We start from the raw sequence: 25389 nt of genomic DNA on the forward strand, positions 1-25389 counted from the left end.
GGGGGGTTGTGGGGAGCGGAGGGGGCAAGTTTCATGGTGTTTAAAATGTTCCTTCTCTTTCCACTGCGCAAGAAACACTCACGAAGCTCATGCCTCTTGCATGAAGGACGGAAAACAATGCACTTTCACATAGAGTTGTACATCTCATCCACACCTCATGCTTCAAACGTGTGCTATACTGCATTTTGACAAAATTAGCGGCCTTTAAAAAAGAAAAAAAAAAAGGTGGTCTACCACCACAGACTAAAGGCACCCAAGTGACTAGTGGGGATCCACCACAGTAAGGTCAAGACAGAAGACTTCCCCTAACCCAAAACTGACAACTATTGCATGAATTAGATATCAGATGGTTATGACTAGTGAAGAATGATAGAAAAATTGGTCTATTATAGCACCAGAGATTCACAAGCTGGGACAATAAACTGATGGGTGGTATGGCAACAAAAAGATAATTTGAACCCCCTCCAGAAGCATGACTATGAACATAGATAGGTAGATCTTCTAGCCTCACCTGTTGTTTAGAAGCCTGGGAAGCTTGCTGCTGAGTTAAATTTTGACTTGAAGGTTGGATTGTATGCAACTGCTGTTGCAGCTGAGAGAATGCTTGCTGTGATGATTGAAAACTTGCCTGTAGCACTTGATTCTGTTGAGACAACATCTGAGCTAACTGAGTTGATGCCTGATGTTGAGGTTGAACCATTTGTTGCTGCACATTGGGGGCAGACGGTAGTTGTTGGTTTGCCCCAGCAGACACAGCTTGCGGTTGTATGTTCAAAGGCATCTGTTGGGCTACAGCAGAGGAGGTACTCAGCTGAACCTGAGGTTGGGAAATTGGCAGCTGACCACTCGGACCAAACAACTGTTGCGATGGCAGAGCTTGACTGAAGGAGGTCTGCCCAGATGAATGAACAGCTTGAGGCTGACCAAGCGGCTGTATTGATGCCAAAGAACTTTGTGCCCATGAGTAAGATGCAGAAGTTTGCTGAGGGTGCAGCTGGAGTGAAGATGGCAAATGATGGGGTGACTGAAGCGGCTTCTGTAACGGAGATATTTGTTGACTAACAGATTGGACTTGTGACATAGATGGGTTAAAACTCTGAAAAAGGCGCAGGTCTTGAAGTTACCAAGTATTCCAAAAGAACCATGCAAGATCACAGGACAAGCAAAAATCATCCGGACTTACCTGTTGAGAAGAAGTTGAAGGTGGCAGAACTGAAAAACTGGAAAGAGAACCATTTGCAGGACCACCAAAGTTTCCCGGGCCAGCCTAATATTTTAGTAGAGAATCAGAATAAAAAGAAAAAAAAACAAGTATACCATTTGTTTCAGCTATAAAGATAAAAACAAATGTTATAGATAGTACCAACTGAAAATAAAAAGCTCCAGATTAATATAATATAGAAAAAAACTTCATTTAAATGGCATCATGAAAGCAAGCAGTCCTTTTCAGGCGTTTGGGCCGCATAGAGGATTTCTCTCTCCAAATCAGACCATTGGAAAGGAAGTTTCCCTTCTCTTTTTCAATAAATTGCAAGTAAATTAACCAGCTTAGATAAGCTTACTTAACAAAAAGGCCCACCGCATGACAGATTTTTCCCTCTGCATTTGAAGCCATTCAACCAAACAATTTAAAGTCAATTTCTCTGAGACATTTCAAACCTTTATAACACCCATGGCACAATCCATTTGGTCTGAAACTCTAGAGATGAGTAACAGTTATGAGGACAAGAAGTTTAGAAATTTTGGGCTCCAACAAAGCTACCATGTGGAAGTTTAAATGCAATCAAACTTATCTATTGGTCTGTGAAGAGAGCATTTGACCATCATTAGGTAACAGATTCCATAAATAACCACCACTATTGAAAAGAAAATATATTACTTCTCAATATTTATAGGTCAAAGCTTCAGTAAACAGCAATCCAACAAGAGAATCTTTCAACAGGAGCAACCTGTTCGGCCACGTGGAACACAGGAACAGCGATGTGGTAAACCTTACAATTGGATATCTAGGACATGATCTACCTTGGCCACTTCAAATTTCGACTTCAAATTCAATCAATTCATCCTCCCATTTTAATGTCATACCCTCCTATGTATGTCCATGCACCCCATTGTAGTCCATACTCTCTGGGTAGCCCCAGATTTTTTTAACTCTATGTTTTGCCACTTAGCAAACTCGAATTGGTCTGAAATTTTTGACATGTGAGCAGCAGGGGACCTTGGATCTCCCTGTCCACAAAGTTCAGCCCAATCCAAGCAGCCATAAGGCAGAAATGAGTGCAGTTGTGCACCAATTCAATGTTTAGGCCGCTGTGTACCAAACCTCTCCCCAATTTTCTATGCTTAACACATAAATATGTCATGAAATGTTTCCTTCCAAATTGTTTTTAAGACTGAGTAATGGGGAGATTCCATCAAAGGTCTACAACTGAAAACTATTAAGCAGAAACATAAAATAAAATCTTACCGTGGTAGAAGGCATTGGCATAAAACCACCCCTAGCAACTGAAGGACTCCCGAAACCATGAGGACTAGTTTGAGAAGATGGTCCCAAGTTCCGTGGACTCATCGGATGCCAAGCATCAGAAGGGATACGCCCACCCATTACCTCACCAAAATTGGGTCCAGGCCTGCAGCGAGAATGTCAAAACAAAATCAAGTACCCAGGGAAGCCTGAAATGAAAAACATGGAAAAAATGAACCTCAAAACTTCACAATAAAGATAAAGACAGACCTAACTCCCAACGAACCCTGAGACCGGGGGCCAAAACCAGGCCCCCCAAATGTAGGACCAGTCCTGAGAAAGCAAGAGAAAAATATCAAACACTGGATCTAATAAGGTAACTCCATAGTTTCGTACTATAGACAGAAACTAACATCTATAAAGCAGAATAATGACAGTACCATAATTACCCAAGAGGGTAACAAGTCCAGGGGCAACATGAAAAATGGATTTCCAAAGAAGCATCTATAGACATTGAAAATAGTTCACTGGTAGCTATGGTAAGGACCAAGTAGTTGATGGTTGGCCCACCCAAAAACAGGAAAAAGAAGTAAAGAAAATATATCACAAACAGTTCCACACAGATTCTTTTCTGAAAATTTGGAAGAAATTATAAATTTTGCATATTATTTTTGAAGGAGCCCATTGTGAGATTGAGTGGTGGTTATTAACAACCAAATTAAAGTACTTATTAACCCCCCCCCCCCCCAACAAACAAAAGAAAACGAGATTGGCTTCTATGATAGGCAGGTTTCATGTCATTCCATTCCTTTCAGTTACAACTGGGATAAGTGGGAAGAATTCAAGGGCTGATTAGATCTCCCAACATTACAGTCCAGACTTGGAACACCACCAATACAATCAGCTTCAACCTTGGTTAGAGCTCGATAGGTGGCACAGTTTCAACCAGTATTGTTGGAACATTTAGAGACCTTAAGGGAGTTCGAATATGTGTCTTCTCAGGACCTATTGGGTCATTGGGTTTGACAGATTCATCTTTTGAGCGATTCCTATACAGATTTAGGAACTCTGTCACGGCTACAAGCTGGACATTTTCTAGGCTCTAACAAGTGAATCACATGGCCATAATCACATCGATCACAATCGATGAGCTGCATCACTCATTCCTGTAGGAACATCTCATCCCACTGAGAGACAAGTGCAGCAACTCCCTTATCTGCTCAGCATGCTAAAGGAGGGGGTGCAGTAAGGCAGTATATTTATACAGGGCCACATGCTGTCATGTAGTTTCTCTCTTTTCTTTTCGGTGTTCTTGATTTTTCTTATGTACCACCTTGAGCATTGTACATTCACTTACTATCTTTCTTTCATATTTTTATCTAATTAAGTCAATATTCCATCAAGAAAACAAGAAAAAATAATTTGGCTGAGCAACATTTGATCCTCATGTTGAACTACTCTATGACAGAGAAGGTTTCAGTTATGCATAAAAAGGGGGGTTCAAGCATTCGAAGTGACCTTGATTCTCCAGCCCTAGGCCTCTTTGGGTCAGCAAAACGAACAGTCAATGGCTGATCACAACCCTAAGTACCACAAAATAGAAGAGAAAAAATGAGATATCCTTCAAAATGAAAAAGAACAGCACTATATACTGAAGAAATGACAAAGCTTACTCTCATCACATAGATTCCATTCAGACCACTCATAGCAGCTGCCGCCATATCTCTATGAGAAAATTTCACGAATCCACACCCTTCAGATTTTAAGTTTTAAAAGATCACATCAGACCAAGAAAATATACACTTTAATTAATGACGCCCTCAAATAAATCTTTAAATGTAAATTGACAAGGCAATGTTAGTCAATGGGCTGACACCATCTCCTCATTTAAAATGTCACAAGGGACACAAGCATGGAATCATGGAATTAGGACATAATTTTTACACAATCCCACGATAGAGGTTGTATCTTGTATGTCAAGACAAAAAACTGGATGATGGTAACCAAGACTTCAAATTTTCATTTTTGCTGGTATTATTCTAGATATTCTTTTCAATGATCGATGGAGCATAATCGGTAAGGAACATCTAATCAGGTCAGTTCTTGATCTCAGATATAATGTAAGTCAGCAGATCAAATTGAGGGTTCAGTTGAATTATTTTAAAAAATTGAAACTCAGAGAGAGAGAGAGAGGAATCGAACTGTAAAAGGTCAAGAGAACACACCACGACTTTGTTTCTTTTCATCACGCATAATGTAGACATCTTCCACACGACCATAAGGCGAAAAGATCTAACAAGGAAACACCAGTAATAACTCTGAGAACCCTATTAAAATAAGGCATTACAGAGGTGTAATAGGAAGAACCAAGAGCCAGTTTTACTAAAGAAAAGCAGAATGAGCTATAAAATATTTTTATAAGGCCATGTAAGTAAAGAGATCTAACCAACGAAGAAAAAATATCTTTTTGTAAGGCATGCACAAACTTCAGTAGTAAAAAAACGAGAACAAGAACAAAAACCCAGAAAGAAAGAAACCAAGACAGTAAAAATGTTTCTGAAAGGGAACTGTTAACAAAAAAAAAGTTTCTGAAAGGTTGTGTAGGCTTGAATTCTAAACACACGTGAAACATACTTCCTCAACTTCCCTTTCTGTGGCTTGTCTGTTCATGGAACCAACAAACAACTTGTACTCAGCTGCACCTACCAAAGAAAGGCCATCAGGAAAGGAAAACAAATAAATAAATAAACAAAAGAAAAAAATAAAAGGGAGGGAGGGAGGGGGAGCAAAGATCAGCTCAAGTTAAGACTCCATATTCAATGCAACCTTGAAAGAGAACAGCTCAACTTTACTAATCGGTAATAGAAATGGCATATCACCAATAAATAAACGTGCTGATATGACTAGTAAATGGCTCAAGACTCTAATCAATTAACTGAGACTTGCATCACAGCCATGAGATCATATGTGAGACTAGGAACTCTCTAAGTAATATACAGACACTATTGGCAGCTTGTTTTTGTGAGAATAAATGCATCTCTATATGACCTGTAAAATGTTTTATACTTTCAAAGACAAAAGGTCCATTGCTTTTACTTTTTCTTATTTTGGGATATCATTGCAATGCATTACTTATTTACCATTTTTCCCCCCATAATCACTGCCGTTACATTGTTATTCTAATAAAAACTGCTTAATTCATACAATTAAAAGCAAAATGGAAAATCCATATCTATAAATTGTTTAAAGTAAGAGGATAACAAAGTCATGCATCCCCGAATCCCTCTCTCCCACCTAATATTCCCTACTTCAGCAGGTTTCCATATTTTTTCTGCTAACTTGCCACATAACTCTTCATCTGTCAGCCTCCCACATGGCTTCAAGGATAGGGCCAGGCTGGGACACATCACCCAAATTTTCTACACAATGGATGTGGATGTTGTCCAATTCAGTGGAAATCAGAATGACCCAATCGATCGTCCAATCCTTCTCAGAGGATTAGCAAATCAAACACGGATCCAACAGGGATCAGCTGAAAGCTGTACAATCCCAGGCCTCCATGAAAACCCTCCACCTTCTATAAAATTTGGCTACAATTTTTCTGGCCTTTGTCCAGTTCTGCATATGGGAGTTTCTGCTTGTATACTAATAAAATTCATCAAAAGAAGCTATGATCACCTTACTAATGCCAATACAATTGCTAAGGTTCATCTACATGTTCAGAAACAAAAGCTGCAACAGAAGGATTCTTTAGAAAGAAAAGAAGGAAAAAAAAAAAGAAATAAAAATAAATTGAACAAAAAGTATTCAAGCCTGTTTTAGTATAATTAAAGTCTCACCATTTACTGCTACCCCAAAGGCAAAGGCATATCTAGAAAAAAATTACTTTCAAGGTTTAAAGAAGCCAAATCTCAAGTACAAAAGCAATAACAAATCAAAATGTTAAAATACACAAAACTCACATTGTTGACATAAAGAAGTTTTCTGCAGGTTGCACACTCGAACAAAAGAACAACCAAAAATTTCAAAATAGATATTTATGGGCATTTTATGGTGGAAACGTGCAACAGTATGGCAATACACTGGACGAGAAAGACATTAAATGAGGTAATTGGTACAGCATCAAGCCATCAACACATATGTAAGTACTACACACTGCACAAACTTCCACAAGTAACATATTTCGAAAGTGCAAGACAATTACCAAGACGTTCACGTTCACCATCAGCATATCTAACTTGAATGGGACCAACTCCCTGGAACACACAAACATGAATTAGTCAAACAATAAAATGGTGGTTCCAATTACAGACAGGATTCATGTCAGCAGTAGAACTCACCCCAGGCAAAGTATATTGATTGTGCAAAGCTCTAATGGCCCTGTCTGCTTCCTCTGAAGTTGCATATTTTATGAAACAACATCCTGTATAGGTAAAGATTTCATATCCCAATTTCATTAGGTTACTGCTACTCTCAATCAACCATACATACTGTCAGCTACATATACAAGTCTGTTAGGTATGTAAATTTTTAGGTAGAAAGACATGTACAGAATCGCCAGAAGAAAAATCAGAAACCTTCAAATGAATACAGATTGATCAAAAAGAAAATAATGAAATACCATCTAAGACGGTATTGAAGCCACAAAAGATAGCTTAGTATAGAAGATCAATTCTCATAAAACAAAAGTAACCCCTCCAACTCAAAATCAACACCAAGAAACACCTACACCCAAGGTTTGTGAGGACACATTCAGTAATTAACCTACTGAATAGAAGGTGGAGGCAGCAAAGTAAATGCAGAAAAGAGCATAAAGTCTCCTTGTTACCATAAAGGATCACTTCTAAAACTTTGAACACTGCCATAAGAAACCATACAGTTTCATAGACATGGCTACTTCTAATTATAATGCATTAGGAATAAAGAGAAAGAAGATCATGACTGGAGCATCAAAGACTATGTTGAAAAGAAAACAAAAAGATCTGTCAAAATGGCTTTACAGGTTTTTACTGCATCCACATACTTGAGAAATTGAGTTGGAAGTTGCAAGTTTAGTTCTTGCCAGGCAGTTATGACAGCCAATTCCTAGATTAAAGACATGGTAAATTACCACAGACAACAGAGATTATGTGTAATCCCAATTGGTCTGATTTCTTTTCATTACCATCAAATACCCTGAGAAGCCATAAATTAGTCATTCACATGCTCACGTAGCTTTGAAGGAAGATGAATGAAATTGAACTGGAAGCGCAATAATAATGGTGTGTGACAACCAAAAGCACCAGAAAGAAAGACGAGACTTTAATAGTCAAAATGTTGATGTAATGAACAAATAAAGAGGATATGTCCATCCTCAACCAAATTAATAGCTCTTAAGAAGACAACGTGAGCAGAAAAATCCAAGATCACATCCACAATCACCATAACCTTCGCACAGATGTACAGGTGTTATCGCCTCAAATATAAGAAAACATGCAAAATTGAACTTGATGAACAGCACCAACGAAAGTGCCCCAAAGAGGATCTGAGAAAACGGAAGCACCAATAGAAGTATCACTAAGTTAACATGAACAATTACCTAACAAAACTGATAATTCCACACCAATAAATCTCAACACTTCAGTAATGCAACCATATTAGAATTAAAAAGACAAAAATAAAGGGAGTTTGCTTTGCATGCATGTCAATTGTTGAACCGCCTCTAGGTTGAACACTTGGAGAGAGTCATTTGCAAGGAAAAAAGCTCCTCCAAAATAAACCATTACTTAGATTTTCTCTAGGACAAACTAAAAATAACAAGGAAACCATTGGTTGGTTAGTAGATACTACCAAGCATTGCATTTATTTATTTAAAAATGAGTAGTAGCATATAGAGGACTCTCATGGTTTGGTTAGAAAGTCTATTCCATCATAAATACCAGGATGCTTGCCCAACATTTCTAGACATTTTGATTACCAAGGCTATCGGAAAACACAGCTTCTTCACCATGTACGTGTTCAATGTAATACTCTTAACTCTGGTCCATTATCAACAACTAAAAGGAGAAAAATAAATGCAACAGCTCATGCCTATCAAAAACAAGTGAAGATGGAGCAAAATGCCATAAAGGCAGGCGAGAACATCATAAACTGCACCACAAACATAGAATAAGAACTCCCATCATCCACACAAGTCAGAAGATAACATATCCATAACCCATATAACCAAGAAAGGCGCACAAGATCTCCAAGATCTCCATATCAGCATAGCCAAATCGGTTTCACAACTTCAATCTTTCATCCAGCACCAACACCCCCCCCCCAAAAAAAAAGGATAAGATGGATGGATCCACTGAATTTAATATGTATTTAACTGATAAATGAGAATTTTACACAAACATTCTCAATCCAGAAAGAAGAAAAGTGATGTAGAAACTGACATGAGAAACAATAATATTTTTACTTATTGATCCACCAACATCAAACAGTCCCACCATTACCGACTAAGAAGGGGGAGAACAGCATAAAATGGGTCATGTAAATCAATTTACTATTATACTGTGTTTTCCTTTCACACAAGTACTACTAGTCTACTACAGAGTCACTATAACAGTAAATGCACTCCATAATACAAGATTTGCCCACTTGTCAAGTAGCTTTTGTCTCTTCTCTCTCATGTACTTTTTGTTTGGCTTGTTTTGGCTTCATTGTTCCCAAAGCCTCATTGCCCTATGTAGTGTACCCACCCTTCTCTCTCTTTCACTAATAAGTACTCTTTGTCCACCTTCCTAAGAGAAATGCTCAAAAGTGAGTCCACAACAGTGCCACTAAATTTCAATAACTTGAAAAGCAATCTTTTAGTAATATGAAACATTACATTCCCATTATTTAACAAATTCCTGAGAGCTTCGGGCTGAAATCAGACAAGTGAATGTGTATCACATGGACTCCTCAACATTGATCCACAGCTGCCACATGCCAAGGGAGCATATCCTCACGTTGTTACAAACATCAAAAACAGCAGTGACAGTGACAAGGCAGCATGGCCTCATGATGATGAAAACATCATGAACAGCACAGACATTTTGGCTCCCTCGAGGTAGTGCTCACTTTTGGAAGTACACATTTATATGACACCGCCCATTCAATAATTGATCTAAGGCCTTTAAGAGTTGAATTAAGTCATACAGCAAAGAACTGAGCCACAAGAAGATCCTCGCACAAAATATAGCTTACAAGCAAAAGAAATGTATATCCGTTGCAGCAGTCATCCATGGCGAGAAAACAAACAAATGATCATAAAGAACAAACAATTAATTCACAGAATTCCCTATGATGAATGAGAACTCGACACAGTTCATGTTGATAAATACCAAATGCCAAAATAAAATAGAAAATCTACAAAAGTTCTCATCAAACAACTTAGGAAGAAAAATTAAAATGGCTCCCCTCCCATGACTGATTCACTAAGCATGAAGACAACGTCAATTATTTACAAGTGTGGATGTTCAAATCACTGCACAGATAACATTCAAATTGCACAGTACACTTATTAACACTGAAGCAGCTAACGATCCATATTTGACATTTAATATCAACAACATCCCAGCTAATTTATCCAACAACATAACTATGCTCACCCTTACAATTTTGAGACCCTAAACAGAATCCAGGTCAATTGGTCCTTTCTAAAAAAAAAGCACAAGAGCCTAAACAAAAATTTAGTATGAACTCCCTAGGCAGAAAGTATTACAACCAGCACTGCCCATATATCTTTGGATGAGACTGCTACCTACCAGGGTTTCCTGGCCTAATACGTCTTGAAATAATACCTCCTCATTCACAGCCAAGAGAAAAAAGAGTTCAGCATATAGTGGAACAAACAACAGACACATAATCCGCGACCACAAACAAAAAAATCTAAAAGAAACAAAACAACCCAGATCCTGATAATGTTTTCTGGAACTTTTAACTTCAGCTACATCAATAAAATGTTACCGAATAATCACATCCCAAATTTAGCTGCGAGTCTGAGCAGCAAAATATGCTACGACATGGTTGTCACTTGAAAGGATAGACAATGAGAAAACAAAGGCAGCCGTTACAAATAAGAGGAATGGATACCAAAAACCATTAATAACTAATGAAGAAACCAGTTCACAACGGTATTCCAGCAGTCATGTGAAAAAATTGAAATAACAAATTCTATTAACAGCAAGGAGTATATAGGCCATAATCCAAATACGACCACAAAGTGGTATTAGCACTCAATAGCATATACTCCATGATAATAGACGCTAAGTAAAGAATAAAGAGAGACAACAAACCAAAATACATTGGAGTGACAGAATGAACATCCCACACCATACATAAAATTATGCTCATCCCAACTCAAATTGGAGGGAAAAGTATCAGATCTCCCAAACGTTATTTCAGAACCACAAAATAGGATGGCTCCCATACAAAAGTTAGTTAGTTAGTTATAACCACGTTTATGCTATGGGTATTAAGTAAGTAAGTCGTAACAAGCCATATCCACCTCTGCTGATAATTAACTAAACAAGAGCTTCCAATCAGAAACTTACAAGCCATATTTAGTCCAGCATTCTTCCACTACTTCCCACGTGAGAAAGAAAAAAAAATGAAATAAGTGACCATTCTCCAACAACAATTATACCACACATCACAACCCCTGACTTATGTCAGAGGAACAAAAGAAACCCCTATAAGAATACAACATTCGTACGAGATGAGAAATTTAGAAAATTGAAATCCGGTTGGAAAATTTTTCCTATTAACTAGATCCCTTTTCCTTTCAAAATAGGAACACGGGAATTCTTGAAATAGTTGTCCAATACCAGTAGCAGAAGTGCTAAGAATTGTATTCCTAACATCCAAGAGCATGTAAGTTCAAAAAGTACCTCATGAAGCACAAAGTGCTAACAAAGCCATAACTAACCAACGTTCATAACCAACTAGATTTGGTAGAACCAAGGAACATTCCAAGCATCAAACATCACAAATGATAAATGGACATTCACAGCCCTCCAAAGGGAAAATTTCTCCCTCGTTACCACAATACCAAGAAACCACAAAATTTATCCACAGTACACACTAAGGTCATTAACTTTTCGTTTAGAAAAAGCATCAATTTATTGTTATCTCATTTAATGTACAACAATTGCACATGGCTCAAACAACTTGACATAAAATTCTACAGTTATGGCAATAGATCACCCCACTGCAACTGACTTGCCCGGTCAATGTTGGTGAGTGTAACCACTGCAGTGAGCGGTACAAGAGCAGGATCTATTTGCCTTCCAAGTTTCGAACTGCTGTACGTAACCATTTTTTAGTAGGTTTCCATAGGCTTGCCTTCTTCGGGATTCACAGGAAGGACATAAACAGAAGGTTGGCGACCAAAAAACAACACCTGGGGAATGGTTACAACTACTAACTGAGACGAACTGAGCTTACTGGTACTCCCATCATCTCCTCAAAGGACCTGAAAAGAGACACAGGTATAGAGAACAGTCAAGTCAGAGAAATAAGATTTTACATACCTTGTTGCTGGCCAGTTCTCCTGTCCTTGATCAAAGCAACCTCAATGAGATTTCCATGCTCTTCAAATAGGGGGCGAATCTGATATAAAATAAGTAACATGGAATTGGAGTAACTCAAAATTGAAAGTGAGATCTGAAAGCAATCTAACATCAAGGATGGTATGAAGACCTCTCATTCCAGGAGCTAAAAATAAAAAGTTATATCTATATTAAGAACACTATGCTGGAGAAGAATGCAAAACAAATCAAAGGAGCAACTCAAGGATTATATAGTACTAGCAGCCACAAGAAGGGGGAAAAAAAAGGGAATAAAATAAATTTTAAAAATTTTTTAAGGGAGAAAAATGATTGACAAGGTACTTGCTATTAAAGGTTACACAAGGGGATAGTTATATGGATGATTTGTGTAAAGGTATAAAATTGGGACAAAACTAACAACTTCATGCCTGTTGATGTCTTAATAAAGAAATTACTCACATCTTCTTCGGTAGCTGTCCTCGGAACAGATCCAACGAAAAGTTTAGCAAAACCAGCATCAGTATTATCTGAGAAAAACATTTACATCAGAACCTTTAGAAAAGAGGAGGGAAGCAAGGAACATGAGGATGCAACAAATAGAACTGAGATGAATGCTACACAAGAAAAATTAATTTAACAGATTCAGAATGATATAGAAACAGGCAACATTTTTCCTTCATGGCTTCCAAGGATGGCTTGCCTTGAAGGTCACCTCTTTTTTTTGAGCAACATGGAGTTCTCAACTTATTAACCTAACTGTTGGATTGGTTGTGGATCCCATGGATTACTCACCTGTCAAATTTGGATCCCACCTCAGCCATATGTCCCACTTTTTAAGGTTTAAATCTTGTATTTTCAACGGTTACAAAATATTAACTGAACATGAATTTTTCAACACAATTTCAACCTTCATATCTCTATGTTGGAAAATGCACTGTGAAACTTACTAGACAGATGGACGGTGATGTGGACAACCTGTTCACAAAATTTTAGAGCCAACTAAGCTGTCAAATGGCAGATATTGCTGACCGCCAATGAAAGCTTCTCTTTACATGAATTCTACAAAAATATGTGAATCTTATTTTGAATTATTTTCAAAAACTATAACCAAGAGAAGATCAGATCCAAATAAAGAAATTTTCAGATGGCATTTTGAGATATTACACCATATGGATCACATTATCACTCATGATAGGATTGGTTGGTTTCAGGGGGATTCTAACATTTTCAAGCTTTGTTTCAAAAGATCAAACCTTGACATACTCCTAGACCAACTTCTGACTGCGTCTCACTTGCAAAGGCATGTCTAAAGGTCCAAAACCTCTTTGATGGCACAATTGCATTCGGATTTGCTGATATAGTTGCAGGTTGGTGGAGCTCTTCGCCAGAAAGAATAGTGGAACTCGATTAGATATCCTACAACTTTTATGGTATATGTTAGATGGGATAAGGTTCTCTGAGCAAGCGACATAGAGGAGCGCACCAATGAAGTGCAAAAAAAGGGTCTCACATTAGAGGGCAGCAAGGTCTTTCATGCGAGGAGGAGAGAGACACAAAGGTGCCAACAAACCCTCCTCCAGCGGCTCAGAGAACCTTTTTCCCATATTAGATATCCAGGAGAAGGAAACATGTGCTTCCCTTGTACACATTCCTTTATACCCTTCTCACATAATAAACATTGAGGCCCGCACTGACACTCTCCACTATCCTTACTATGTGGGCCCCATGTGGGCCCATATGGACGATTCCATTTTCCAACCCCTCATTGGTGTAGTATGTCAATTCCTTCCTACACTGCCCTTGTAGGAAACCCTCTCCCTAGATATCCTACTTGAAAACTAAAACTTCAACCCTAAAAGATACAGAGGTGTTATGATCATACAATCAGGAGTTACACAGAGGCTATACAAAATAACTATCTTTCAAAGTAAGCCACTTTGGAAAGACTGGAACTATTATATCAAAAGAGATGGATGATTGGCTAGAGAGATCTTTGAAGAGGAGGAAAATAAAAAAGGAAGTTTCCAAGACAAGGAGATAATAACTCAGGCCTTCATGGTTCTTCCATGTCTTTTTACAGTCAATAATAGGAAAGCAACTGTCAAAGAGTTCTTTTACTACAACCCTACACGAGATGTTATCACGTGCTTGAAGAATAGGAGTCCTATAAATGTAATGAGTAAGTAGTTACTATGTAGTGGGTGAGTCGTTAATAGAAGTTAGTAGCTTTCGAAGGAGTTAGTATTAGTTATGGGTTGTAAGTGGTGTGTGGAAGTAGTGGATTGCAAATGGACTACATGAGTGGACTAGGGGGTTGTAACTATTATCATCTTCTATTTAATAAGAATGAAAAGGGAATAAAAGGTAGGCTTTTATCTCCAACAAATTCTCTACGAGAAGAGATGCGTGGCTCCTCCTAATTAAGCCAAATTTATCCCTAAATTCTCTCCTTGAGAAAGAGATTAGATGACCTCCCAATTACGCCAAACCGATCCGAGAAGCCCTCTTTGCTTATCTTCTATGTGCGTCCATATCAGATGTATTCTGGACATTTTGAACCTCAACTCCCCGGTTCTATTGGGAAGTGAATTACCGGTTCTATTGGGAAGTGAATTAGTAATGAAACCTTCACTCCATGAAAACATTTTTGTACTTTCATTCCAGGTTACCTCCTTAAGTATCAACTAATAGAGAAGTGGTATTAGACTGTTGGGTCCCAGTTGACACTGAGGGGGGGTGAAACCCATCTTTCCTCTCTTTTTAAAAATAGGAATTAAAGGAGAAAATTCGGATACAGAAGGATCACCTTATATAACACAAAACTGATCCTTAAAACTCCTTCTAATCGAACCTCTCATTCTTTCATTATACCTCAAGAAGAATAAAGAATTACAACCCTAGTTCCTGCCATGAATTTTTCTCCGACGGCTCTACAAGATTATTTATTTTTATTCATATTTGTATCTGCCTCTACCCCCTATGACTACTAAAACCATCTCTGCTGCTGGGACAAGAAGGGATGTTGGGCCAAAAAATGGCAGGAAGTGCGATTATGATAGTTATCTTGATTGGGGGACTAATGAGCAAGAAAACTTCGATTGAATCTAGTTTCACGAGACAGCTGAGGACATTAGAAATTATTACCTTGCAGAGAAGTTTGTACAAGATACTCCCCACTATCCTAAATAGAATGTCAAAAAATACTATGGGTACTATTGTTGCAACAGGCTCTCATGAGGAAGAGAAGGTTTTGAATGACTCTTAGCAGCTAGAACATATCCGCAGATATGGACAAGACAAATGACCATGTGAACAGAAGCTACAACATTATGTCAACAGTTGACGAATAAGCCCAGTGAGGAATGAACAATGCCATATATCAGATATCCTTTCATCAGTGGCTCTAATCCAGTTCCATTCATCTACTTAATAATCCTCTTCAACAGCCATAACACATGCAAGATGTTTGGTGCCCAGTTTACAGCAGAATGATAATCTCATAAAGTTAATTAATTTTCCTGTTAACTATAACAAGTCCCCAACCCCCCCCCCCTCCCTCTCCAAAATCTCTATCTCCAATGCAATGAACCAAATTGGATACTTTAATCACATATTAAGTAGCAACCAGGCCAATCAAGTGGTCATCAGATTGAAGGCAACTTTCCAGAACCCAATTCATATAATTAGACAAATTAATGAATGAGATAATTACCAAGATGTCTTGCCACACATATAAACTAACAAAACATTTCACCCGTATGAATCTTAATTTTGAAAATATAAAACTTGAGTGCACCCGTGGTCAAAGAATAATACTGGAAAAGAGGGACAGGGGCAACGAGATTAAAGCATTGTATCTGAAACATGCCAGAATGGCCCTCTGGCAATCAGGAAACCCGATAATGGTGACAAACTACGAACGGAATTACATCTACTTGATCTACTCCAGCAAGCACGATTTGAAGTTTAAGCTCGGGAGAAGCCCACAGTCAAGGACGTGAAATTACCTTCCAGGGGTGGAACGGTAATGAAAAGCATAACTTTTTTTTTCTGGTGAGAAAGAAAAGCATAACTATAATATGAGAGAGAAAAGACCAGACAAGGTAAGAATATGATGAAAATAGTAACAAAGACGCAATTGAAAGTAGCAGTCCCCAACAACCTTATCCCGACCATAATTCAGGAAGACAAAGTAGATAAATTTCCAGTTTAACAAAACCTCGACTGTGAAGACCAACCATCGAGAGAAAAATGAACCAAATTCTCCACCCACAAAGAGCACAACATGCAGTTACACCCACAAACCAAAAAAAAAACCCTAACCAGAAACAAAGAAGATAAACAGAATGTTTATAGTAAGCAACCAAATAAAAAATGTAACTTCAGCGTCCTGGCCTACCTGGAGAGCCTCCACGACCAGAAGAAGGAAACCCACGTTTCTGCCCGGCGTGAGGCATCGAACCAAAGCCGCCGCCTCCGCCACCCCCCATTGAACGGAATCCACCACCGCCAGGCGGATAATTAGGGGGACTGTTGTAAGGATGGTGGTGGTAATTGGGCTGATTACCCCCGGAGAAACCACTCCTGAAATTGGGGTTTCTGTGGTGATGATTCATAGGACTATCAGACGACCGAGAAGGCATTCTCGAATTCCTGTGGTAGTGTGTATCTGGATTATTACCAGATCGTTCTCCCCTGTGTCTATCCAGCTTTCCAGAGTATTCCGAACCCTGGTGACTCAACGGAGAGAACGAAACCCTAAAAAGAGAAACCCTAGACCGGTAGAACACAGTTGGAGATCCCAAGCAAATGGGCACGAGGACGGAAGCACCAAAAAGAGGTCAAAGTATGAGACGACACCTTCCTTCGCTTCTCTCTTCGACTGTGGAAGCGCGCGGGGTGTCTGCAAGGTTGGTTTGTCTTCGGAGTATTCTCAGTAAACTCAGTAGTAAGACACAGCAAAATTATGGTCCAAAAAGAAAATAAGCCTTATTTTGACACGTGTCATTGCTCAGTCGGCCTGGACCCAGCCCTTCATGGGCCCTGAGGAAGCTCCATCTGACCGTCTATACTTTTCCTTTTTTCTTCTTTGCTTTGCCAAAGATTTTCTGGTCGGACACGTCCAGATGTAGTAGTTTACTGGATGGTTACGTGAAATATGATTAGACGATTCGGACCCTTCGAATATGTTAGGAACAATCTGGATTTGCAGAATTTCGGACCTAAATGACAATTATGACCATTTGATAATAGGGGGAGTGGTCTAAATTGGCCGTATCGCTTTTTACATTAAAATTCAATCAATATTCTCCATGTCTACCCAACAACAACAACAATAACAACAAATTATTTTCCCAACTTAATGAGGTTGGTTACATGGATCCGCAATTGATTGAGATAAAAAATAGAAGAAAGATAAAAGAAATATAGCAACACAACACTTTTGAGACATCCCAATAAAATGCGATCAACAACATTGATCTTTAGTCTCCAAACAGTTCTATTAGATATCATACTAGGATCCAGACCTAGCTTCTGCATGTCTTTCCTAACCAACTCATCAATAGTCATTTTAGGCATGCACCTAGCTCTTCTAATTCTTTCCATTTGGATCTGATCACTCGCCCTTATAGGAGCATTCAAAGGTCTACGTTGAAATGGCCAAACCACCTTAAACAATATGCTCTGAGCTTGTCTTTAATCGAAGCAACTCCCATATCAGTTATAATTCTGTCATTTCTCACTCTATCTCGTACTTTTGCCACACATCCATATCACATCATCATATTTGCAACACTAAATTTATCTAGGTTACACTTCTTGATTGCCCAACATTCTGCCACATACATAACAATTGTTCTTATGGTTATCATGTAGAATTTTCCTTTAAGCTTCAAAGGTATACGTCGATCACCCAACACTCCAGATGCCCCTCTCCACTTCATCCATCATACATCAATTTTGTGAGACACATCATCGTCGATCTCACCATCTTTATTTATGATCGATCTCAAATATTTAAAAGAGTCACTTTGTGGGATCTCTCTCTCCTCAAATTTCACTATATCATTATCCGCCTATGAGTGGCTAAAGTTACATATCATATACTTGTCTTTGATCTATTAATCTTAAGACCCCCTAGATTCCAAGGTAGATCTCTATATCTATCCATGCATGCCTATTACTCCAACTATGAGCTTTCTAACTACAATATATATATATATATATATATAAAAGAATGTTGCCTTATCGTGGCTCCTACGCATAAATATAGGAGTGTGCAAAACTACTGCCCTACCCCCATTAAATCAAAATTTTTACCAATATTGATGCTCATAAGAGCATTCGCATTGGCTCCCAGGCTTGTGCAAGGGCCATGCAACCAGCCATCGATCCCTTTGCCTAATATATAATATATAATTGAATCATACATTGGGGTTGCAAATGTAAATTAACGCCAATCTAGACACACCCAGGGTCAATCAGTGTCAGGCTAGGCTTGGGCTCAAGCTTGGGCTCGAGCTTGGGCTTAGTTATTGGGACCTAGGGTTGGAGCACATCCAAACCCTATATCACCCCTAGCTTACCAAAGTATGAACGATGCCATCATATTCCACTCCCCCTCCAATTAAGTAAAAGTTTGTGCTCCTAGACCTACATGCATAAATGGTATCACTTCAAAGTGAAAGTTTTTTCACTATCATCTTTCATACACAATAATTTGACTTTATGATGAGATTCTATGACCAATGAGGCTCTTCATTTAACTCTCATTGACTAATCCCTTATTAACCAATGTCAAAAGTATCTTTCCTTGGTCAAATAAGTGGATCAGAATTTGTGTTTGAAGAGGTTCTTTTTCACCATGGGTGAAGGAATTAACCTATCCTAAGTCTAAAGACTACATTTAGCTTTTACATATATAAATTATTTGGGAGAGGGTTGTCTAAACCTTAGAGTGTTTCCCATGTCTAGATACATTTCTATTTGTTATTTACTTATTTAGAGAGAGAAAATGATAAAAAAATACCAAAGTGTATATGCTTAGGGTATGTCTTAGGCTCATTTAGCCATTTTATTTTTTAATTTTTTTCTGTTCAGTATAGAATTAAAACTCAAGTGTCATTGCTCTTATATGTCTTGACATAATACCAGTCCACATGACATACCTAATAAAATGATACATCATGTAGCAAAAATTCATTCTATTATGCTACCTCTGCATGGCTTCCGAAACATCCCATATATAGAGCTGGGAGAAATGATTCTTGTCCACGAGTGTGTTTATCTTTCCGTCCCTCCTCTGAAGCTCTTTATTCTATTGAAATAATTCCATTACGGGGGCATTCATTGGGTGTTTCTTGCTAACATGGGTTACGCTATCAAACAGAAAACACTCTCCCATAAATTAATGGACTCTGTTTATTTTTGTTCACTCCACCGATGGTCTTCATCGGCCTTAGATGGGTATTACCGTTTTATTACTCAACGATGAATTAATGATATTTTGGACCATAGATTCACGGTGGAAGAAATTTTTCTCCTAAAAATAAGAGGAAGAGATAGAGGGAGATTCCATTTTAAGCCATAACCATGACCAAAATTAATGGAGGGTTGCATTCTAAGTCCTAACCAATTACCCATCATTCACGCGCAACCGCTAGCTAGAGAAGCTTTTGACTATCGTCCTTGCAATTTCCAAAATCCCAACCCAACTACCCAACTCCTAAAACAAGAAACGAATTGATCAATAAACAGAAAACTGATCGGTGTCTTTCTCGGAGAACTGATTCTATAGATCGTTATAAATTCCAATTTAAAAAAGAAACCCTCCTTCCAGTTCTCATCCACAAGGGAATCTGTTGACTTCTGTAAGCAGATCCCGTCAATAAAATTCAAGATGGTGATACGCACTCCTCTTAGTGTTCATCTTCTCCGGCGACGGGGAATCCATTTTGGCTTGACGGTGGTCTTGGTAGCATCTTTCTTTTCCGGTATAGCCCATGGATTGACTGCAGACACAGTCATAGATTCTCCCCTTCTGACGGAGAAGATCGGCACCAACCGTACCATTAAGGTCGACATCAACGGGAGAGGTGACTTCAAATCCGTTCAAGCCGCCATCGATTCTGTTCCCGAGGGTAACTCTCAGTGGATCATCATCCATATCAGGAAAGGAGTCTACAGGTAATTAACCTTATCTCCACCGAGGATTTCATATTGGTTTGACTTAATATGGTGTCAGTTTGGATTTGGCAGAGAAAAGGTTCACATACCGGAGACCAAACCATATGTATTCTTGAGAGGAAACGGGAAGGGAAGGACGCATATCGTTTGGAGCCAAAGCTCTACCGAGAATTGCGAGTCTGCCACCCTCAAGGTCGAAGCTCCCCACTTCATTGCCTTTGGAATCAGCATCAAGGTACATGATGGTTCAATCGGTTTGTCTCTCTCTCTCTCTCTCTCTCTCTCTCTCTCTCTAATCCAGTTTATCAATTGAAATTGATTTCGAGATCTGGGTTTGGTTTTTGCAGAATGACGCACCGGTGGGGGTGGCATTCACATCACAAAACCAATCGGTGGCAGTGGTGGTGGGAGCAGACATGGCAGCATTCTACCACTGCGGCTTCTACAGTGCACACAACACACTCTTCGACTACAAAGGTCGGCATTACTACGACAACTGCTACATCCAAGGCTCCATCGACTTCATATTCGGCCGTGCCACTTCCATCTTCCGCAGCTGTGAGATATTCGTGGTGGCCGACACTCGAGTGAAGATCCACGGCTCCGTCACCGCCCATAACAGGGAGAATGCCAATGAGAATAGCGGCTTCGTCTTCATCGGCGGCAAAGTTTACGGCATCGGTGGGGTTTACCTTGGAAGAGCCAAGGGTGCACATTCTAGGGTTATCTTTGCCAAGACCTACCTCTCCATGACTATCGTCCCTGAGGGCTGGACCAACTGGAGTTACCCTGGCGGCACAGAGTTAGTATACATTAACTTTATTAAGAAGGAAAAAAATTAAAGACATTTTATTCTAATTAATGCATGGATATTGGACCTGCAGGAATTTGTTGCAAGGCGAGTATGACTGCCATGGACCAGGTTCGAATTCATCACAACGTGTTTCTTGGGCCAAACAACTCACTGAAGAACAAGCTTCTCCTTTCATCTCCATTGATTTCATCACTGGCAAGGAATGGTTGCCTGTTTACCACTAGAGACTTTCTCTCTCTCCTCTTGAGAACCACTAGAGACTTTCTCTCTCTCCTCTTGAGAATGGATCTGTTGCTGTTGCTCGTAAGATCCCCGGGATTGTTCATGTGCGGATCCAACACTTACTCTTTTTTTTTGGTATATACCCCTCTCCACCCTTGTAATGATAGAAAATATTCATTTGTAAGAATTTGGAGATACATTTTTAACATTAACATTGGTTGGAAGTTGGAAGTTCATTGGCATTATTTACTCCATTTTCTATTTATACACAAATTCTAGCTTCTTTATTTTCTATTTTTCATATCATATCGATGTAACCGGCCTCATTCAGTTGGGATAAAGTTATGATTGTTATTGTTGTTGATGAAATCATGACTAGATAGCAACGTTATATCCCTTTATTTCATAGATTCGGTTATTAATCTACTACACTAGTTAGCTCTTGATACGTACGTATAGCTACTGCATGGCCATGCTGATTACAAAGTGCATGGGATTCCATTCTATTACATTATATGAAATGCGCGCTATACGCGTAAGAAGAGTAAGGTATTTGGGATGCATTGGACTTAAAAGCCGCCCCCAATTCCTCCTCCTCCGCCAGAACCACCACCAAAGCCTCCACCACGTCCAGCTCCTCCACCGGTGCCACCACCAAAACCACCACCGCCTCCAGCTCCTCCGCCAAATCCTCCTCCGATTCCTCTGCCTCCACCTTTACCACCTCCTGCACCACCACCTACTCCACCACCAGAGCCTCCTCCAATTCCTCCACCTCCACCTTTACCTCCTCCTGCACCACCACCTACTCCACCGCCAGAGCCTCCTCCGATTCCGCCACCTCCACCTTTACCACCTCCGGCACCACCACCTACTCCACCACCAGAGCCTCCTCCGATTCCTCCACCTCCACCTTTACCTCCTCCTACCACCTACACCACCGCCAGAGCCTCCTCCGATTCCGACACCTCCACCTTTACCACCTCCGGCACCACCACCTACTCCACCACCAGAGCCTCCTCCGATTCCTCCACCTCCACCTTTACCTCCTCCTGCACCACCACCTACACCACCGCCAGAGCCTCCTCCGATTCCGCCACCTCCACCTTTACCTCCTCCTGCACCACCACCTACACCACCGCCAGAGCCTCCTCCGATTCCGCCACCTCCACCAGCACCACCACCAGAGCCTCCTCCAATTCCTCCACCTCCACCTTTACCACCTCCTGCACCACCACCTACACCACCACCAGAGCCTCCTCCAATTCCTCCACCTCCACCTCCACCTTTACCTCCTCCTGCACCACCACCTACACCACCACCAGAGCCTCCTCCGATTCCGCCACCTCCACCCGCACCTCCTCCTGCACCACCACCTACACCACCGCCAGAGCCTCCTCCGATTCCGCCACCTCCACCCGCACCACCTCCTGCACCGCCACCTACTCCACCACCCGAGCCTCCTCCAATTCCTCCACCTTTACCTCCTCCTACACCACCACCGACTCCACCACCTTTACCAATACCTCCACCTCCAGCACCTCCACCAGCGCCACCACCTTTACCAAAACCTCCACCGGCACCACCTCCTGCACCTCCGCCAGCACCAACACCACCACCCTTACCGAACCCTCCACCAGAACCACCTCCGGCACCACCACCACCACCTACACCATGATGCAGTTTGTCTTCCTCTATCCTCCTACCTTCCGCTATTCCCACCACCATCACTAGCGTAACTATTAGAATGCCAAACACTCCGACATTGTTTAAAAGCTTCCCCATTTTTCTCTCACGAAAAGAAGAAGAAGCAAAAGCAATGCTTGTTCGCTTCACAGGATTCATGATCGACGAGGAGGGGCGGGGTGGATTTATAGTTTTAAAAAACAGGAGGCATCATTTAATGCACGACCTTATATCGTTGAGGGCATAGTTAATGCATGAGGAGAGAGCTCGAGCTCGATTGACACTTGAACGTTGGCTAGTTAAATCAGTCAGTGATTGTGCGGCCAAAAACGAAGGGAAAAGTATTAAATGTGTTTGACATTTGGATTCGTTTTACTGCTCCACCATTATAACTGTGTCAGTCTTAACTCTCTCAACCAACCCAAGTGACCAACCTACTTTAACCCCGGGCCCACTCCTTTATTTTCCCCACCGTCACGAGTCTCTCGCGACCCTAGTTAGTTAATTCGCGTTTAAAACGGCGTCCCTTTTTTTGCCGTTTTAAACGCCGTTTGCCGAATTTTTCACATAAATTCGGTAAAAATGGGAACAAGCTATTGAAAGTTTTTTGCCGTTTTAAACGCCGTCCCGTTTGTTTTGACAGTAAAAAAAACGGATTTTGAAAAATAGAAACGTTTAAAACGGAACTACTTTTTTTTATTGTTATATAGGTATTTAGAGAATTATTATGCCAATTTATGTCTATATATTGCCTTTTTTTTGATACCGTATTATTTAAATATAAACGTTTAAAACACGTATCGTCCGTTTTTTATTTTTTCCCGTTTTTACCGTATTTGACCGTATTTTTGACCGTCCCATTCACGTTTTGATCCGTTTAAAACATGCCCGTACCGAACAATGTTTTTTTGCCGTTCCCATTTTAACTAACAGAGCTCGCGACTCATTCTGAGGTACTTTCCATGAAATATATCGCACGCAAACACAGAATGCATTAAAAGTTATTTCTTCGATCCAGAGTGCCGACGTAGTTAATTTTCTAAAAGCCTTCTTCATGATCCATATGATCACAGGAGAAATTAAGCCCAAGTGTACCTTTGTCCAATGACCCAGCTACACAACTTCTACATCAGATCTACCAGAAAAAGAGAAATTAAAAGAAAAAAAAAAACTTGTACATCAGATGATTCAGATCCATTTCTTACAGACTGTTGCTGCCAAAAACCCCGCTGGTCCAACCTACACAAACACAGACGACAGAGGCCCGGAGCTTAGTCCGGGGTTAATCCTCCGACGCTCAAATCAGGGTCGGCGGCACAGTTTAATAAGTGGGTAATGGTGAGGGTCTCAGAACTTACCTTCCCCTTTCTTCCGTGCCTTCTTATATAGCTCTTCCGCCTTAGGGTTTTTTCCCTTCTTTCCTCTTAGAGTCCTACTAGGATACGTCCAACCTTCTGGGGGGAATATTCCCCTCATGCAGACGACGTGATCCCGCGTGATTCCGTGGGCGTGCCTCGGTGATTGAGCGTGCTTGAGTGTGAGTGGTTTCTTGCCGCCTTCGTCTGGCGGAGGACACGTGTCCCTGTAGTGACACGTGTCATTGCCCCCACCGAGAGGTCATTTTGGCTATATCAGGAGCCCCCTTACTTCCACTAGGAGCTTCTTCCTGTGGGAGTAACCATCTTCTCAGGTTGACTTGTTCCTTCGGCCTTGGCATTTCCAGTGACCAAGGCTTGGGGTCGATCGAGAAAAAAGACCTTTGGCCGCTTCAGATCGGCTTTACTGAGCCCCCTGTCGAAGGTGGGACCTTCGGTCAGCACCGCTCGGCTTCGCCGAGCCCCCAACCGAAGGAGGGACCCTCGATCAGGTTCGTTCGGCTTTGGCCGAACTCCCAACCGAAGGAGGGACCCTCGGTCAGGTCCGTTCGGCTTTGGCCGAACTCCCAACCGAAGGAGGGACCCTCGGTCAGGTCCGTTCGGCTTTGGCCGAACTCCCAACCGAAGGGGGGACCCTCGGTCAGGTCCGTTCGGCTTTGGCCGAACTCCCAACCGAAGGAGGGACCCTCGGTCAGGTCCGTTCGGCTTTGGCCGAACTCCCAACCGAAGGAGGGACCCTCGGTCAGGTCCGTTCGGCTTTGGCCGAACTCCCAACCGAAGGAGGGACCTTCGGTCAGGTCCGTTCGGCTTTGGCCGAACTCCCCACCGAAGGAGGGACCCTCGGTCAGGTCCGTTCGGCTTTGGCCGAACTCCCAACCGAAGGAGGGACCTTCGGTCAGGTCCGTTCAGCTTTGGCCGAACTCCCAACCGAAGGAGGGACCCTCGGTCAGGTCCGTTCGGCTTTGGCCGAACTCCCAACCGAAGGAGGGACCCTCGGTCAGGTCCGTTCGGCTTTGGCCGAACTCCCAACCGAAGGAAGGACCCTCGGTCAGGTCCGTTCGGCTTTGGCCGAACTCCCAA

The 25389-nt window shown here is 40.9% G+C and overlaps 3 protein-coding genes across 11 annotated transcripts in view; 1 reads left to right on the top strand and 2 right to left on the bottom strand.

The window, feature by feature from the left end:
- Positions 1 to 16976, bottom strand: part of LOC122090673 (flowering time control protein FCA-like) — a 20232-nt gene extending 3256 nt beyond the window's left edge. For 3 of the 8 annotated variants that reach the window (XM_042660332.1, XM_042660329.1, XM_042660325.1), the window contains exons 1-13: positions 16424 to 16975; positions 12484 to 12551; positions 12007 to 12085; positions 6805 to 6887; positions 6669 to 6720; positions 5099 to 5166; positions 4690 to 4756; positions 4138 to 4217; positions 3983 to 4047; positions 2735 to 2797; positions 2468 to 2630; positions 1184 to 1267; positions 512 to 1096 (exon numbers count right to left, since the gene is read on the bottom strand). In XM_042660332.1, coding sequence (XP_042516266.1) covers positions 512 to 1096; positions 1184 to 1267; positions 2468 to 2630; positions 2735 to 2797; positions 3983 to 4047; positions 4138 to 4217; positions 4690 to 4756; positions 5099 to 5166; positions 6669 to 6720; positions 6805 to 6887; positions 12007 to 12085; positions 12484 to 12551; positions 16424 to 16667 — 1701 coding nt within the window. In that variant the 5' untranslated portion in view covers positions 16668 to 16975. Of the gene's footprint in view, positions 1 to 511; positions 1097 to 1183; positions 1268 to 2467; positions 2631 to 2734; positions 2798 to 3982; positions 4048 to 4137; positions 4218 to 4689; positions 4757 to 5098; positions 5167 to 6668; positions 6721 to 6804; positions 6888 to 12006; positions 12086 to 12483; positions 12552 to 16423 lie in introns of all 8 variants that reach the window. The other 5 variants (XM_042660330.1, XM_042660328.1, XM_042660327.1 and 2 more) reach the window with 4 other exon arrangements.
- A 2784-nt stretch (positions 16977 to 19760) lies between these two features.
- Positions 19761 to 21353, top strand: LOC122091033 (probable pectinesterase 67). The gene is made up of 4 exons (XM_042660842.1): positions 19761 to 20211; positions 20284 to 20446; positions 20559 to 21013; positions 21096 to 21353. The coding sequence occupies exons 1-4, from the start codon at positions 19925 to 19927 to the stop codon at positions 21247 to 21249; spliced, it is 1059 nt and encodes a 352-aa protein (XP_042516776.1). The 5' UTR covers positions 19761 to 19924; the 3' UTR covers positions 21250 to 21353.
- Positions 21354 to 21623: 270 nt separating this feature from the next.
- Positions 21624 to 23103, bottom strand: LOC122091034 (glycine-rich cell wall structural protein-like). 2 transcript variants are annotated; one of them, XM_042660844.1, is made up of 3 exons: positions 22528 to 23103; positions 22375 to 22413; positions 21624 to 22169 (listed from the first exon to the last, which is right to left on the bottom strand). In XM_042660844.1, exons 1-3 carry the CDS (start codon positions 23090 to 23092, stop codon positions 21817 to 21819), a joined length of 957 nt encoding a protein of 318 aa, XP_042516778.1. In that variant the 5' UTR covers positions 23093 to 23103; the 3' UTR covers positions 21624 to 21816. The 2 variants fall into 2 exon arrangements, with proteins under 2 accessions (XP_042516778.1, XP_042516777.1); XM_042660843.1 differs by having other exon boundaries at positions 21624 to 22052; positions 22180 to 22413.
- Between the last annotated feature and the right edge of the window lie 2286 nt (positions 23104 to 25389).

This window comes from Macadamia integrifolia, chromosome 10, assembly GCF_013358625.1.
Source record: "Macadamia integrifolia cultivar HAES 741 chromosome 10, SCU_Mint_v3, whole genome shotgun sequence".
In the NCBI taxonomy this organism is placed as follows: Eukaryota; Viridiplantae; Streptophyta; class Magnoliopsida; order Proteales; family Proteaceae; genus Macadamia; species Macadamia integrifolia.